The 16,717-nt window shown below is 43.9% G+C and overlaps 1 protein-coding gene across 1 annotated transcript in view; it reads left to right on the forward strand.

The window, feature by feature from the left end:
* SLC3A1 (solute carrier family 3 member 1) overlaps window positions 1–14,638 on the forward strand; it is a 30,790-nt gene extending 16,152 nt beyond the window's left edge. Inside the window, exons 8-10 of the mRNA XM_073564215.1 lie at window positions 1,590–1,769; window positions 12,421–12,537; window positions 13,885–14,638. Coding sequence (XP_073420316.1) covers window positions 1,590–1,769; window positions 12,421–12,537; window positions 13,885–14,325 — 738 coding nt within the window. The 3' untranslated portion in view covers window positions 14,326–14,638. The remainder of the gene's footprint in view (window positions 1–1,589; window positions 1,770–12,420; window positions 12,538–13,884) is intronic.
* Window positions 14,639–16,717: the final 2,079 nt, after the last annotated feature.

Below are 16,717 nucleotides of genomic sequence, written 5' to 3' on the forward strand. Positions count from 1 at the left end.
GTAACCAACTCCAGGGTCACACTTTTCATCTACATGCAAATATGACTTTATCCTCAATCACAAATTTATATAACAAGGAACTGGGTAGATTGGTAAATGAATAAGAGGTCGCCTTTGTCTGTACATAAAGATTGAAGTATATAGTGCCAAGTACTGTTCATATAAGTGGGTGGTGGCCCACCGGAGGATTTTCCTGTTCTCCTGTGGGCCAGTCCAAGCCTGATTAAGGTCCTCCTGAGAATGCTTGCTCGTGGCTGGCATTCATAAGAGAATGTGATATGACTGTTAAATACAATGTAAAAGGTTTTTAAAACATATGGAAAAACAAAAAACACAAGTTAAAATACTCACCCTTTTGCCCCATTGAAAATAAAACAATTTAAAAACAAAATACACGTTTGATATCGCTGCGTTCAGAAATGTCCAATCTATCAGATATAAAAGCAACTGATCTGATCGGTAAGGTAAACGACGTAATGAGAAAAAAAACAAAAATCAGAATGCCAGTATTACCTTTTTTTTGGAAATTGCAACATTGATGTAAAATACAATAAGAGGCAATCAAAACATTGTATCTACCCTAAAATAGTATCAATAAAAATATCAGCTCAGGGTGCAAAAAAAAAATAAAAAAAAAATTTGATCCCTCAAAATGAAACGCTACGGAAAAATGGCAACACAAGCAAATTTATTTTCTTACAATTTTCAGATTTTGTTTTTCACCACTTACATAAATAAAAAAAAACCTATATATGTTTGGGATCTTCGAACTCGTAGTTAGCTGGAGAATCATAATGGCAGGTCAGTTTTACCATATAGTGAACATGGTAATTAAAAAAACCAAAAAAACAAATTATGGAATTGCAATTTCAATGCACTTGGAATTTTTTTCCCGGTTTCCAGTACACTATATGCTAAAATCAGCGGTGTCATTAAAAAAAACTACAACTCGTCTCACACAAAACAAGCCTTCGTACTGCTATATTGACTGAAAAATTAAGAAAAAAAAAAAAAAGTTATGGCTCATGGAAGGGGAAGTAAAAAAAAATTAAATTCAAAAACGGAAAATCGCAGTGCAGTGCCATTACCAACATGGCCCCTAGACCACGGTCCTGCTAATTTCTTTGCTTAACGCTTTGTCTGTGTAATGCAGAACAGGATCTTCTAAGTCATTCATTTTCAATAAGAAAATTAGTTTAAAAATATATTTATTTTTTCTACTTCTGTACCTTTAAGTTTTCTTTTTTCAGATGAAATGACTCGATTGTGAATAGCAAAATATTCTGGGCATAAAATATAACCTTTTTCTTTTCTGCAAAACCAAATTTACAGGAACGTGATATTAGAATTTTGCAACTTACGCTGACGCATAATTTCCACAATAAAGATGAAGCCTTAGTGTGACCTCATATTTTAAAGGTTATGGCCTTTTCAAGCCAAATGCATTTGGATATCACCAGTCTGGTCCCTAAATGGAGGAGAAAAGTTACACATTTCTGCATCTTGCATCCATGATCTGGTTGTTGCCCATCCTGGTGGTCATTTATACATCTGGGAGTTCACTGCATTTTTTCTAATAATTCTTTCAGGTTGGAAGCCCCAGCAATTCTCGTGTTGCTTCTCGGGTGGGAACGGAATATGTGAATGTTTTTAACATGCTCCTGCTGACTCTTCCGGGCACCCCTACCACTTATTATGGTGAAGAATTGGGGATGATAGACAACGTTACACTAAATAACGATGAAAGTGTATCTGGTGAACATAATCCGGTGAGTAACGGCTTGTGACCAGAACCATTATATAGTGCTAGCATATTCTGCAGCCCCTTACAATCCCGAGGGTAGAGTACATGCGCGCCTCTCCCCATTCACTGTTATTTTACACAGCCTAACTAATGGGACTTTCTACACAGTGCCATTTCCGTTAGAACACTAAAAAAACAGCAAAAATGCACCATTCAATTGGATGGGACTATGTTTTGATGTAGGAGGAATCTAGCAGTTTTTTGTATGAAAAAAAAAAAAGTAAAATCGTTTTATCCAAATATTTAACTTTCATTACTAGAAAAATTTTCCTATATGTTTCGGACTAAAGCATATCATGGATTTCTCATTTCCATGTATTAGTCTAAAACGAGTAGGAAAAACTTTTTACTTGGTTTTATCTGAATTTATTATTAAGTTTTTCAACATTTTTTTCCAAAAAAGCCCGGATTCCTCCTAAGCTCTACTTTGTTTGCTATCACTGAGCAGGAGTTTTCTTTGCAAGCCAAGGATCACTGGTTACCTCAACCTGAGTGAGCTGGATCGCACCTGTGTACTACGTTTCAATACCAGACATGGCACCTTCCGAGAATCGCCTTGTTTCTAAGGCGTTATCTGTCCTTATACTTAGGCACCAGGTGACTTTACACAGTTACACCTGGAAATGTACAAGAGCAGCCACAGAAGAGCAGAGAGAGGACTGTGTCCACTGCGCCGGACCTTACAAGGTGATTGCGTGAAAGAGCTTTCTTTGCAAACAATGCTAGTTCCAGGCAAGCAAGTGGTGCCAATCAAAATAGAGGGAAGCAACTTCATGCAAATAAGTGGGAGGAGCAGTGAACTGAGCTCCTTAATCAGCATATGTAATAAATTGCCTTCTTTGGATATTGGAAGAGGCGATTTCAAAAGTAAAAAAAGAAAAAAAATAGGGGAGAGGGAAGGAAACAAATTAAGGAGAATTCGATTATAGTAAGATACTATTGGACATCAATATTTAGAGTATTACAAATTTTTGAAAGACATATAAAGTAACGAGGTTACAGAAGCTGGTTAATGCATTTTAATTCAAACCCTAATGGAAGTAAAACAGTGGGGGACATATACATGAGAAATGATTCAAGGGTAGGTTTCAGACCAGGGAGCCCAATTTTTAGAGAACTCGTTGAAAGCCATTGACAATGGCAAATCTATGTTCATAGGTTTTGTGGAGAGAGATTCTGTCTACAATATCTTGAAAATTAGATGGGTCTAATAATAATAATCTTTATTTTTATATAGCGCTAACATATTCCGCAGCGCTTTACAGTTTGCACACATTATCATCACTGTCCCAGATGGGGCTCACAATCTAAATTCCCTATCAGTATGTCTTTGGAATGTCTGTTTTTTTCCAATAGAATGCAATGGCATTTTTAACTACAGGAAAAATGAATTATTTACCGGTAATTTGATTTTCCAGAGCTATGATAGCACCGCACATGAGAGATGGTATCCGCCCCCAGGAACAGGAAACCTGTAGCAGAGATAAAAGAAGGGGGCGGCACCTCTCTCCCCAGTTTGCTTCAGAGTATGCAAGGTGGCCGGCTTATTAGTTCAAATGTATATTATATGACAAGGTTACTGATATCCACCTTTTTTTGTATTATTTTTCCACATTATATATATAGGGCGGGAATCAATGCGGTACTGTCATGGCTTTAGAAAATCAAATTACCAGTAAGTAATTATCATTTTTTCCCTTCCCCATGACAGCACCGCACATGAGAGGAAGAGATAGAAGAGACTCCTAGGGTGGGACAACAGCAGATAACACCTTTCTCCCAAAGGCCAGATTTGAGAGCCCTAGATCTAGTCTATAGTGACAAAAGAAAGTGGATGGTGACGACCATACTGCTGCTTTGCAAATCTTTTCTAAAGATGCATTTGCCCTTTGAGCCTAGGATGTGGCTATGGCCCTTGTAGAGTGAGCCATTACACCAGTGGGGGAGTCCGACCTGAGGAAGAGTAAGCCAGTGAAATAGCCATACGTAGCCATCATGCAATGGTTGATTTTGAATCTTTTTTACCCGTTTGTCCCCTGGAAGGAGACAAAAAGGGCTGATGACTGTCGCCATGCCTTTGAGACTTCTACGTACTGAAGCAGGCATCGTCTGACATCTAGACAATGAAAGGTTTGCTCTCCCTGGGATTTGGGGTTGGCACAAAATAAGGGCAAAATTATTTCCTGGTCTCTGTGGAATTAACCTTCGGTAGGAAGGCTGGGTCAGTCTTTATGACTACTCTGTCATCCATAAAGGTAGTGTATGGGGGGGGGTTACAGATATAGCCTGCAGCTCGCAGACACGCCGAGCTGACGTCAGGGATACCAGGAGTACTGTTTTCAGTGTTAGTGCCTTTACCGAGATGGAAGTAATAGGCTCAAAAGGAGAAGATGTTAGGGCATTTAAAACTAAATTTAGATCCCAGGGAGCTACCTTAGTCAGTAATTTCGAGGGTCTGGTTGTGAAGGAGGCTCGAATGAACCTATAGACCGAAGGGTGGTCGGAGAGTTTTTGATCAAACAACGCATCCAGGGCAGAGACCTGCACCTTTAGGGTCCTTGTGGACAGTCCTCTTTCTAGCCCTTTTTGGAGGAATTCCAGGATCTCCTTTATTGGGACTTCCTGAGCTGTTTCGGATAACTGCCGGCCTGTGAACTCTAATAATAATAATAATAATAATCTTTATTTATATAGCGCCAACATATTCCACAGCGCTTTACAGTTTAACAGTTTCAAAACACAAGTCATAAGTAACAACGTTAACAATACAGTAATTAAAGTAAAATAAGATGACCCTGCTCCTGAGAGCTTACAATCTACAATGAGGTGGGGGAGATACAAAGTACAGGTGTGTATTTACAATGATGTATTTACAATGATGGTCCAGCCATCTTGAGAAGGTGGGGGACAGAGATAATGAATGGGCTACATACTCACACTTGCACATAAAATGACTTTGATTAGTGAACGTGATAGGCTGCTCTGAATAGATGTGTTTTGAGAGAGCGCCTAAAACTGTGCAAATTGTGGATAGTCCTAATTTCTTGGGGTAGAGCATTCCAGAGGATTGGCGCAGCGCGGGAGAAGTCTTGGAGTCGGGAGTGGGAGGTGCGGATTAGTGCAGGGGTTAGTCGAAAGTCTTTTGCAGAGCGCAGCAGTCGGCTAGGTCGATAGACAGAAATGAGGGAGGAGATGTAGGTGGGTGCCGCACTGTGGAGAGCTTTGTGGGCGAGAACAAGTACTTTGAATTGGACCCTATAATGAATGGGCAGCCAATGTAAGGACTGGCGAAGAGTTGACACGTCCGAGTACCGATTAGCCAGATAGATGACCCTGGCTGCTGCATTAAGTATGGACTGGAGAGGGGAAAGTCGAGTAGCGGGGAGGCCAATTAATAGAGCATTGCAGTAGTCCAGGTGGGAGTGGATCAATGTGACAGTGAGGGTTTTTGTTGTTTCCATGGTGAGAAAAGGGCAAATTCTGGAGATGTTCTTTAGGTGTAGGCGGCAAGAGCGGGCAAGACATTGTATATGGGATGTGAAGGAGAGGTTGGTGTCAAACATAACATCCAGACAGCGTGCCTGCTGCCGGGGTGTTATTATGGTGCCACCCACGGAGAGGGAAATTTCAGATTTAGGGAGGTTAGTAGATGGCGGGAGCAGAAGAAGTTCAGTTTTTAAGACGTTAAGTTTCAGATAGAGAGCGGACATGACGTTGGAGACTGCGGACAGTCACTGGAGTTCTGTAGTACAGCGGGGGTAAGGTCAGGGGATGACATATAGTTGTGTATCAGCATAAAGATGGTACTGAAAGCCAAATCTGCTGATGGTCTGTCCAATTGGGGCCGTGTAGAGAGAGAAGAGAAGGGGGCCAAGGACTGAGCCCTGAGGTACCCCGACAGCGAGAGGAAGAGGAGATGACGTGGAGCCAGCGAACAAAACACTGAAGGAGCGGTCAGAGAGATAGGAAGAGAACCAGGAGAGAGCGATGTCCTTAATGCCTAGTGACTGGAGCCTATGGAGTAGGAGACGGTGGTCAACAGTGTCGAAAGCTGCAGAAAGGTTGAGAAGAATGAGCAGAGTGTGTTCACTGTTACATTTTGCTGTCAGGTCATTGGTCACTTTGATGAGTGCAGTTTCAGTCGAATGTAGGGGTCGGAAGCCAGAATGTGAAGGGTCTAGGAGGGGGTGAGTGGAGAGGTAACGGGTAAGGCGGCAGACTAGGCGCTGCAAGAGTTTAGAGATGAAGGGGAGATTGGAGACTGGTCTGTAGTTGTTTGTGCAGGATGGGTCGAGAGCAGGTTTCTTTAATAATGGAGTAATGATAGAGTGTTTGAAGGAGGATGGGAAAATGCCTGAGGAGAGGGAGAGATTAAAGATTGTAGTTAGGTGAGTTGTGATGACTGGAGAGAGAGACTGGAGGAGTTGTGAGGGAATGGGGTCAGTAGTGCATGTAGTTGGGCGATAAGAAGAGAGGAGTCTGGAGACTTCTTCTGTGATGGGATCAAATATGGAAAGTGAGCCAGGGGAAATGCAGGTAGGGATGGGAGTCACAGCATTTGGTGGTTGGGAGCGGATTTCCTGATGGATATTATCTATTTTCTCTATAAAATGGGAGGCCAGGTCATTTGCACAAATGTCTGAGATAGGAGCTTGTGCTTTTGGCCTGAGGAGGGAGTAAAAGGTGTCAAAAAGTTTCTTGGGGTTGTTGGCTAGTGAGGAGATCAGGGTGGTGAAGTAGGTCTGTTTGGAGAGGTGAAGGGCAGAGTTGTAGGTACTTGGCATAAATTTGAAGTGGATGAAGTCTTCTGGTGTGTGGGTTTTTCTCCATCGGCGTTCAGCACTCCTAGTCCTACTCAGTGTTTGGAGGTTCTGAGGGTGAGGAGCGCTACCTGGTCAAGGGTGGTTGTAAAAGTGTTGTTGTAGTGATGAACAGCCAGATCAGGACAGAAAAAGGGGAGATTGGGACAGGGAAGATTGTAGGGAGTCTGAAAGTGTCTGAGGGTTAATGGCTTGTAGATTTCTAAATGTGTGATAGGTAGGAGTGTGCTGGGGTGGGCTAGGATTTGTGAGTGTGAAGGTCAGAGAGGGGAAGTGGTGAGTTATTTAGGTAGGAGATTGAGCAAAGCCGGACAAAGACCAGGTCAAGGGTGGTACCGTCTGTGTGTCTCAGAGGTTGAGAGCTGTGAGAGGCCGAGAGAGGTGATAGAAGCTGGGATGCAGATGTGGAAGTAGGGCTGTTAATGGGGATGTTGAAGTCTCCCAGGATAAGAGTTGGTAGTTCTGAGGACATGAAGTGCGGCAGCCAGGCTGAAAAGTGGTCAAGGAAGTGGGTGGGTGAGCCTGGGGGCCGGTATATGACCGCTACTCTGAGGGAGAGGGGACGCAAGAGCCCGATGGTATGGACTTCAAAAGAAGGGAATGAGAGTGATGGAACTGGGGAGATGACCTGGAAAGTGCATTGTGGGGACAGGAGTATGCCGACTCCACCACCAGGTCTGTTTGTGGGTCTCGGGGAATGAGTGAATTGTTAGCCACCATAGGAAATGGCAGCAGGAGAGACAGTGTCAGAATCCTGAATCCAGGTTTCAGTGAGGGCCAACAGATTGAGAGTTGTTCAGAAAGTAGTTATGCAGGAAAGGAAGCTTGTTACATACAAACTAAGAATTTCTCCCAAATTTTTTGGTATTTGAGTGAGGTTATCTTCCTGCTAGTGAGCAGGGTGGTCACCAATGGGGCTGAGAATCTTTTTGCTAAAAGGAGTCCCCTCTCAAGTTCCATGCCGTGAGATGGAGTCTGAACCCAAGGATGCTGCACTGGGCCCTGGTATAGAAGATTCGGGATATCCGGAAGGATCCATGGGTCCGAGATAGACATGCGTCTGAGCCATGTGAACCATGCCCTCTTTGGCCAGAAGGGCACGCAAGGATTATTCGAGTTTTGTCCTCCCAAATCTTTTTTATGACTATCAGGATTAACGGGATTGGGGGAAACGCATAGGCTAGATGAAATTTCCAGTTGTGTAGCAGTGCATCCACCCCTTCTGGGAACTCTTGGGTTTAGAGAGTAGAACCTGTCTACTTTCCGATTTTCATTTTCTCTTGTAGCAAACAGGTCCACCTCCGGCGTGCCCCAGGCGGCACAGATTTCACCAAATATTTTGTGATTAAGGGACCATTCTCCCTGGTGCAATACATGATCGCTAAAAAATCAGCTAGATGATTGTCTGCCCCCCTTAAATGTGTACCCGACAAGGACAAGAGGTTGTTTTCTGCCCATTTGAATAATTCTCTGGCTTCTGCCATCAGGGTTGTTGACCTTGTACCCTTGCTGGTTTATGTAGGCTATGGCTGTGCTGTTGTCGGATAATATTGCGACATGCTTCCCTTGAACTTCCTCTTTTATTTGAAGAAGGGCCTGCCTTACAGCTGCCAATTCTTTTAGATTTGAGGATGCTATTCTCATTGAGAGTTCCCGTTGGATTTGTAGGATTCGATCTCCTAGGTGTGCCCCCTCCCATCGGACTTGCGTCCGTGGTTAGCACCACCGCGTTCTGAACAGTCCAGGGCATTGCCCCGCTTAAGTTTTCGGTGCTCAGCCACCATTTTAATGATTCCAGAACTTGAGGTGAGATGATCTTCCGATTCAAGTTGTAAGGGCCAGTCCCTTGCTCGGATAGGATCTGCCATTGTAGTTCTTGTGTGGGCCTGTGCCCACCGGACCGCTGGGATCGTTGCTGTCAAGGTACCCAGGAGTGACATTGCCTCTCTTATCGATATGGCCTGACCGGGTTGTATTTGTTGTACCCTTTATTGGATAGTCCAAATCTTTCTTTCAGGGAGGACACATTGTTGCTCTACTGAATTTAATTAAATTCTGCGGAATTCCTGAACTGGAGCTAATCTGGACTTTTTTAGGTTTATTAACCAGCCTAATCTGGTTAATATTTCCAGAACCTCCGCCACCGCCTTCCCGCAATTTTCTTCGTTGTTTGCCACGACAAGGAAATTGTCCAAATAGGGCACGAATAGTATGTTCTTTTTCCTCACAAAGGACGTCACTTCTGCGATGATCTTTGTGAATATACGAGGGGCTACCGACACCCTGAAGTGGAGGCACTGATATTGGAGATGAGTGGGGATTTGAGCAATCTCTACTACCAACCTTAGGGGTATTCCTGATGTTCTCCCCATATTGGCACATGGTAGTAGGCGTCGGTCAAATCTATTACTGCCATGTAGCAACCCGGGTCGAGTAATTTCACTGCCGACCTTAAGGTCTCCATTTTGAATTTTTCTGTTCTGATATATTGGTTCAAGGCTTTCAGGTTGAATATTGTCCTCAGTGAACCATCGGATTTTGGTGTGAGGAACAGGGTGCTGTAGAACCCTTTTCCTATTTGATGGTGTGGTACCTTTATTAGTACTTCCTTTTGTATGAGGAGCTGAACCTCTTTCTAGCGTGGCCTGATTCTTCTTGGCCACCTGGGTCATTTTTATTCGGTGCGGCAGAAGGCTCAGAAAGTTTAGTCGCAGACCTTTGGATAACAGGTTGATTACCCACTTTGATGCGGGTAATGCTGCCCACTGATGAACAAACCCCCTAAGTCTTCCCCCCACTGGTATTCTGGCATCATTGTTTGGTATCAGGTTTCGGGGTGGCCTTAATGAAGAGGAATCCCTTTTCCTTCTTCTCCCTCCAGGGTCTGCCCTGTATGGCCCTATCGTCTGGCCGGCCTCGGCTCACTCTATTCCCTGATCCACGAAAGGACGAACGAGCATCACTCCAACGGTGCCTAGGGAAGGGGGGTGGGAATCGTTTTTTCCTGACGCTTTTTCCAATATTTTGTCTAATGCTTTCCCAAACAGGTACTGCCCCTCACAAGGGACGGCACAGAGCTTGACCTTTGACTGGAAATCTGCTTTCCAATTTTTTTTTTTTTTTTAACCACAGTGCTCTGCGACCTGAATTTGAAAGGGCACATGCACGGGCGGCACCTCGGACGGAAGCCACCGCGACGTCAGCCAGGAATCCTGCCGCCTTCTGTAGGGAAGGTATTGCTTCTAGCAACCTTTCCCTTGGGCATTTATTCTTTATTTGGTCACTTAATGCCTCCAACCACTTGACCATAGCACACGCTGTGCAAGTGGCGGCTACCCCGTTTAAATGACCATGCCGACGCCTCCCAAGCTGATTTTTAGAAACGCATCAGCTTTTTTGTCAAGGGGGTCTTTTAAGGCGCCCATGTCCTCAAATGGCAATGCTATTCCTCTGGAGGTACTAGCAATAGCAGCGTCCAGTCTGGGAGCTTTTTCCCATTTCTCGCATACCTCATCGAATGGGTATTTACGTTTGAGTGCTTGTGGTATGGACATCTTTTTGTTGGGCTTTTTCCATTCTCTTTTTATTAAATTTAGCAGGTTATCATGAAAGGGAAAAACTCTGCATTTCTTCCCTTCTAAATTACTAAACATGGCATCTTGAATAGACCGTGGCTCCTTAGGTGTTTCAACCCCCATGGTAGACCTTACAAGTTTGAGCAACTTTCCGATATCTTCGGATAGGAAATAAGGACGACCTTCTTCCTCGTCTGAGTCCAGGTCTGAGTCATCAGAGGGACCTACTTCCCTCGGCTCTTCTGAGTCTACATCGGTCCCCATTTCCATAGGAGGTTGGGGTTCGTCTTTTTCCGTTGTTTTTACTTGGTCCCGGATCATAGACTTAATACTTTGAAACAGGGATGGTGACTCTTCGGCCACGGTTTTCTTAATACATGAGCGATAGAGTCACTTGTCATAAGTTTTAGCTAGGGTCTTTTTGCATAATGCACATTCCTTATTTTTTTGCTTTGATGTGGCCTTTCCCTAAGAAGAGACATGACATAGGGCAATCATTAATGACATGTATTTGCCTTACAAAAGGCACTCACCCGAACCCTCTGGGTACCCCGGTAGCCTGCAGGTCTTCCTCTGGCACACGCACTTCAGCTTCTGGGTCCGCCATACTGGAGAAGCTTGCTGCCTCTCCGCTGCCTGCGCATCGCATCTTTTTATGTGGAGGAGCGGTGTGTGCCCCCCGGAGCCGCTCCCTACCGGAAGTTTCCAGCACAGTCTCTTCCGGCGTGTGACGTCACTTCCGGCGCGACCGGAAGTAGTTTCCACTCAGTCAGCACCAGCGTCACGGTGGATACGCCTCCCCCAGCCCAGCCTCCCGACAGGAGCGGCCGCCGGGGAGTCCAGCGGGGGAGAGGACACGCTGCAGCTCCCAGGACGCCAGGCGCGCACTACCGCGCCTCGCCGCTTCCTCCCTCCCCGTGAACCTCAGCCTCCCGACCGACTATCGTCAGAGGGGGATCCCCCTGGAGGTACAAAGTCTGTGACAGGCATCCACCTGCAGGAACAGGAAACTGGGGCGAGAGGTGCCGCCCCCTTCTTTTATCTCTGCTACAGGTTTCCTGTTCCTGGGGCGGATACCATCTCATGTGCGGTGCTGTCATGGGGAAGGGAAAAAACATGTATTAGCAAAGGTCTGTTTGAGGGGTTTGTACCCTCCATCTCTAAAGATAACAATGCCATGTGGGGTAATTGTATTGTTGCTATTCGATAGGTTATTGATTAGACCAGAAATTTGGGCCCATAAGGGTTGTAATTTTGGGCAGCTCCAAAAAAATATGGTGAATGTTTCCATGTTGACCACAATTCCTCAGTGGCGAGTTGTTTGGGTTAATGTGATAGAGTCTGGACGGGGTGTAATACCACCTTAATAGAAGCTTGAAAAATGCTTCATGGAGAGACAGTGAAATGTTGGAAGCATACGAGTAGGTCAATGCGTTTTCCCAGTTTACGTGTGGAGTAGAAATTTTCAGGTCTGATTCCCATCTGATCATGTAGGTGTTTATTAGTTCGGTGTCATTGTTAAACCAGTTATAGACGCTTTTGCATCTCCAGAATATTTTATGGTTGATGTTGCTCAAAAGGTTAACCATTGCATCAGAGAGAGCATGGGTTTGTTTGGGAGGAAACTGTATATGCTCTTTTAGGATCACATAATGTAGAACGGCTGTTGTGGGGAAATTGAATTTATTTTTTAATTCCATAAATGGAGAGTTGTTCCCACATCATAGATGTCTTTTAGTTTAGTAATTAAATGTTCAGACCAAAGTGGAGGCATTTTATTGTTTTTTTAAGTGGAAATGAACAACAGGGGGAGATTTTTTTTTTTTTTAAGGAATTGAATTTTCCTACTCCTCTTTTGGGTTCGGCAAGTTTCCTCCAAACAAGAATGGAAGTGGAAAAAATGGGATGGGTAGACCTGCCCGAGTCCCTTTTAAATAGATGATTGTATAGAAGATCACGTGGTGGTTTATTTATTAAGGTAATTTCCAAGACCTGCCAAGCCTGTGATTTGTCTTGGGTCAACCAGTACGTGCTCTGCTTGATAAGATTGGCAAAGTAATAGGCTGAGAAATTTGGGAGACCAAATGGGATTGCCTGTTTGAATTTTTTTTCAAATGGAAATTGCTTACAAACTTCTTGATGTAATAATACTCACTAGACCCCAGTAATACTTTAAAGTATAAATAGTCAAATTATAAAATTGTATTTGCTCAATTTGTAGACCGAGTACGCAGAGAAGACACCTATGCAGTGGGATACAAGCTCAAATGCTGGCTTTAGTGGTGCCAACAAAACATGGCTGCCTGTCAACAAGGATTATGAAGAAGTAAATGTCGAAGTAAGTACCAAACCTATAAGGGTCTAGTTAAAATCATAACGGAAGCCCAAGTGCAACGCTTGATCTTTACCTACCAACTGTCCCAGATTGGGGGAGGTGTCCTGCTGTCCCGCAAGGTTATGGCTATGTCCCAACGTCAGCTGAAGTCAGGGCATTCTATACAGCACAGCACCAATCACTTCTGTGATTGTTCAGTTTATTTTCTTGGAGGGGGGGGGGGGGGGGAGACTGCGTTCTACAGCATTCAAACTCATGCCCTCTTGCATTGTAGGCGGCAGCCTTATCTGTAAGCCACAGGCTCTAATGCTAAGGATAGAATTTTTCTGTAGCTACATATTTATGTCCTGATTTTTTTTTGCGCCATGTGACTGTATTCCACCGGATTATGACAGCGTGTACGCTGGCACAAATTCCTGGTATTGCTAATGTAAACAGGCAGTGAAATGGCTGCATGTATGCAATTTGCATCACTTACACATGTGGTGACATGCCAACCAGACATCTCCCAGCTATTCTCTATAGAAGTGAATTGAGATAGGCCTTATGGGTCTAATTTGCTCATGAACGTTGGAATGCAAATTTTATATATGCAGGCATGTGACTATCTGCTCACATCAGCAACCCCAAGAATCATGACACCATGTACACCGCTAAAATGTGACAGTCTTATAGAGTACCTGAAGTCTATTGTCCCCAGCCTGGAAAACCCTTTTAATCACCATCACCTCTGCAGGCTATTTTCATTTTTTATCGTTTGCGTTTTTCTCTCCATACTTCTAAGAACCCCCAACTATGTTTTTCTTGGTGTAGCCATAGGAGAGCTTTTTTGCAGGACAAGCTGTACTTTTGAAGGACACCATCCATTTTTCCATACACTATACTGAAAAAGGTCAAGTAGGATGAAATGCTGAAAAAAAATTAAATAAAATGTAATTCCGCCATGATTTTGGCATTTTGCTTTTAGAGTTTGTACAGCGTTTATCATTCCATCCCTCCCGGGCCACATAAAAAATGTTAGAATGTGTCATATGGGTTTGGATAAGGGCATGGCCTAAAAATTTGGCGCAAAATCTGCCTTTTACTTGTTGGGAAGTACGCTTAATACTTCATATGACTGATCACCTGATAGACCCAACAGACTTAAAATAGGGCTGGTCGGAGTGGCCCCGTTTCATTTTGTCCTCTTCTTGTTGCCAAATTTAATGGAAGAACTGACAGAGGCTCCAAATTAAGTGTGAATGGGGTCAAAGCAAGGAAAACTATTTGTGGGGTGTAATTGTTAGCAGAAGCTATATCCTTGGATCTCTTACAATATTGAAGTAATAATGTTCATAATCTGACTCTTAGGTTCAAAAGACAAAGTCAGATTCAACACTGAACTTGTACCGGGATATAATCCAGCTGCGGAAGGAAGAGTTGCCCCTTCACAGGGGTTGGTTGTGTTACGCCTGGAATGACGCCAATGTTTTCGCCTACGTGCGAGAAATAAATGGGCTGAACAAAGTATTCATGATGGTGCTCAATTTTGGTGCGACAACAACTACAGATATCAAAAATGAAATCCAAGACCTCCCGACGCAGGCAAAAATCAGATTAAGTACAAAATCCACCAATAATGGGAAAATGGTCAACATGAATAGTATTAATACAGAGAAAGGAGAAGGGCTGATCCTGGAGTACACCACCAGCAAACCACTGCACAGTAATGCGGCCTTCAAGGACCGGTGCTTCATTTCAGAGAAAGCCTGCTATTCCAGCGCCTTTGATTTACTGTACAAGAATTGCTAAAAAATTTTGCTATACGGCGCTATGCTTCTACGTACTCCATGTGTTTGGGCTTCATCAGACATGTGTACAGGTGTGAAAAATTGGGTATTTTAGCCTTTTTTGACAGTTTTATACATTTAGGGGATTCTGAAAAAAAACACAAAAAACAGAATATCAAATTCTTATAATTTTTTTTACCTTTACGCCAAAAACATGAATATTCATGTCATAGGGCACAAATGTGGTGGTAACATAGCCTCAGTACCATATAAAAATACATACTTGTGTACATATACAGTACAGGAAGAATAAACAGTAAAGTTTTGGTGCTTGAGTATGTTTCTTAATTTTTTTAGTATTCAAGATAGAGGAGATTGAAAAAAAAAAAAAAAAACACCGTCGAACTAAAGATTTAACAGTTTTGGAAAGCGTTAAAAAAAATACCCCCAAAAACACTCAGGAAATGGCGACTAATTTGTCCATAATTTTTGTCAAAAGATTGGAACATGATAGGAAGTTATTCAACTAATGTAGTTAATTGTGGAGATCTAGCTTCAAAAGGTGAATCTACTTTATGGCAACATATGGGCCATAAAGCAAAAAATAAACTCTCCTGTATTCCTACAGATGGGGAAAATGATCAAGGTAGAAAGTTACAAAGAAAAACTGTATTAAATCATGAAACATGCAAGGTTTAGTCATCTTTCCCAATTTGATCCTGCTGCATTTCCTTGTGACAAGGCCCCACTTGTGAAGGCAATAGTGATGAGCAAACGTGCTGGGATAAGGCGTTATCAGAGCATGCTCGGGTGCTGAGTGTCTTCAAGCATACTCGAAAAATATGTTTGAGTCCCCGGCCGCTGCATGTCTTGCGGCTGTTAGAAAATCCTTGCGTGGGTTGGGGCAGTCGAACAAACAGGTAATCCCTGCATGTGTTGCTGCCGAAGATCCGCGAGACATGCAGTCGCGGGGACTTGAACAAATTTTTCAAGTACGCCAAAGTCACTTGGTTAGCACCCGAGAATGGTAGATAACTTATCAGAGCATTTTCGCTCATTACTAGTAGGCTACTCAAGAGGGTTATCTCCATACAAATACTTACAGCATATTATTTATTTATATAGCACCATTGGTTCCATGGTGCTGTACATGAGAAGGGGTTACATACAAATTACAAATATCACTTCCAGTAAACAAACTAACAATGACAGACTGATACAGAGGGGAGAGAGGACCCTGCCCTTTTGGGCTTACATGCTACAGGATGGTGGGGAAGGAGACAGGTTGGTGGGTTGCAGCAGTTCCGGTGTTGGTTGAGGTGATATCACCGGTAATGGTGAGAGAGAAGTATTTAGCGGGGTCATTGCAGGCTGTAGGCTTTCTTGAAGAGGTGGGTTTTCAGGTTCCGTCTGTAGTTTCCAAATGTGGTTGATAGTCGGACTTGTTGGGGCAAAGAATTCCAGAGAATAGGGGCTATTCGGGAGAAGTCTTGGAGGCGGTTGGGTGAGGAGCGAATAAGTGTGGAGGAGAGAAGGAGGTCTTGGGAGGATGGGAGGACCGGAGATTACGTGAGGGAAGGTATCGAGAAATTAGTTCAGAGACATATGGGGGAGACAGGTTATAGATGGCCTTGTAGGTCAATATTAGTAATTTGAACTGGATACGCTGAGGGAATGGGAGCCAGTGAAGAGATTTGCAGAGGGGAGAAGCGGAGGAGTAGCGAGGAGAGAGATGAATTAGTCGGGCGGCAGAGTTAAGGATGGACTGGAGAGGTGCGAGGGTGTTAGCAGGGAGACCACAGAAAAGGATGTTGCAGTAGTCGAGGCGGGAGATGAGGGCATGCACAAGCATTTTAGTAGATTGAGGGTTGAGGAAAGGACGGAATCTGGAAATATTTTTGAGCTGGAGGCGACAGGAGATAGAAAGAGCTTGGATGTGCGATTTGAAGGACAGGGCAGTCAAAGGTTACTCCGAGGCAGCGGACTTCTGGTACTGGGGAAAGTTTGATGTCATTGTTATAGCTAGGTCGGGTAAATTAGATCTGTGAGATGGAGGAAAGATGAGGAGTTCAGATTTGTCTACATTGAGTTTGAGGAAACGAGAGGAGGAGGAGGATATGGCTGATAGACACTCTGGGATTCTGGACAGCAGAGAGGTGACGTCTGGGCCAGAGAGGTAGAGCTGAGTGTCATCAGCATAAAGGTGGTAGTGGAATCCGTGGGACTTTATGAGTTGCCCCAGACCAAGTGTATAGATTGAGTAGGGGTCCTAAAACAGAGTCTTGGGGGACTCCAACAGAGTGAGGGTGGGATGAGGAGGTGGTGTGGGAGACGCTGAATGTGCGGTTGGAAAGGTATGAGGAGATCCAGGATAGGGCAAGGCCTTTGATGCCGAAGGAGGAGAGGATCTGTAG

Source organism: Dendrobates tinctorius, unplaced genomic scaffold, assembly GCF_039654945.1.
Source record: "Dendrobates tinctorius isolate UK_male_01 unplaced genomic scaffold, ASM3965494v1 ptg000434l, whole genome shotgun sequence".
Classification (NCBI taxonomy): domain Eukaryota; kingdom Metazoa; phylum Chordata; class Amphibia; order Anura; family Dendrobatidae; genus Dendrobates; species Dendrobates tinctorius.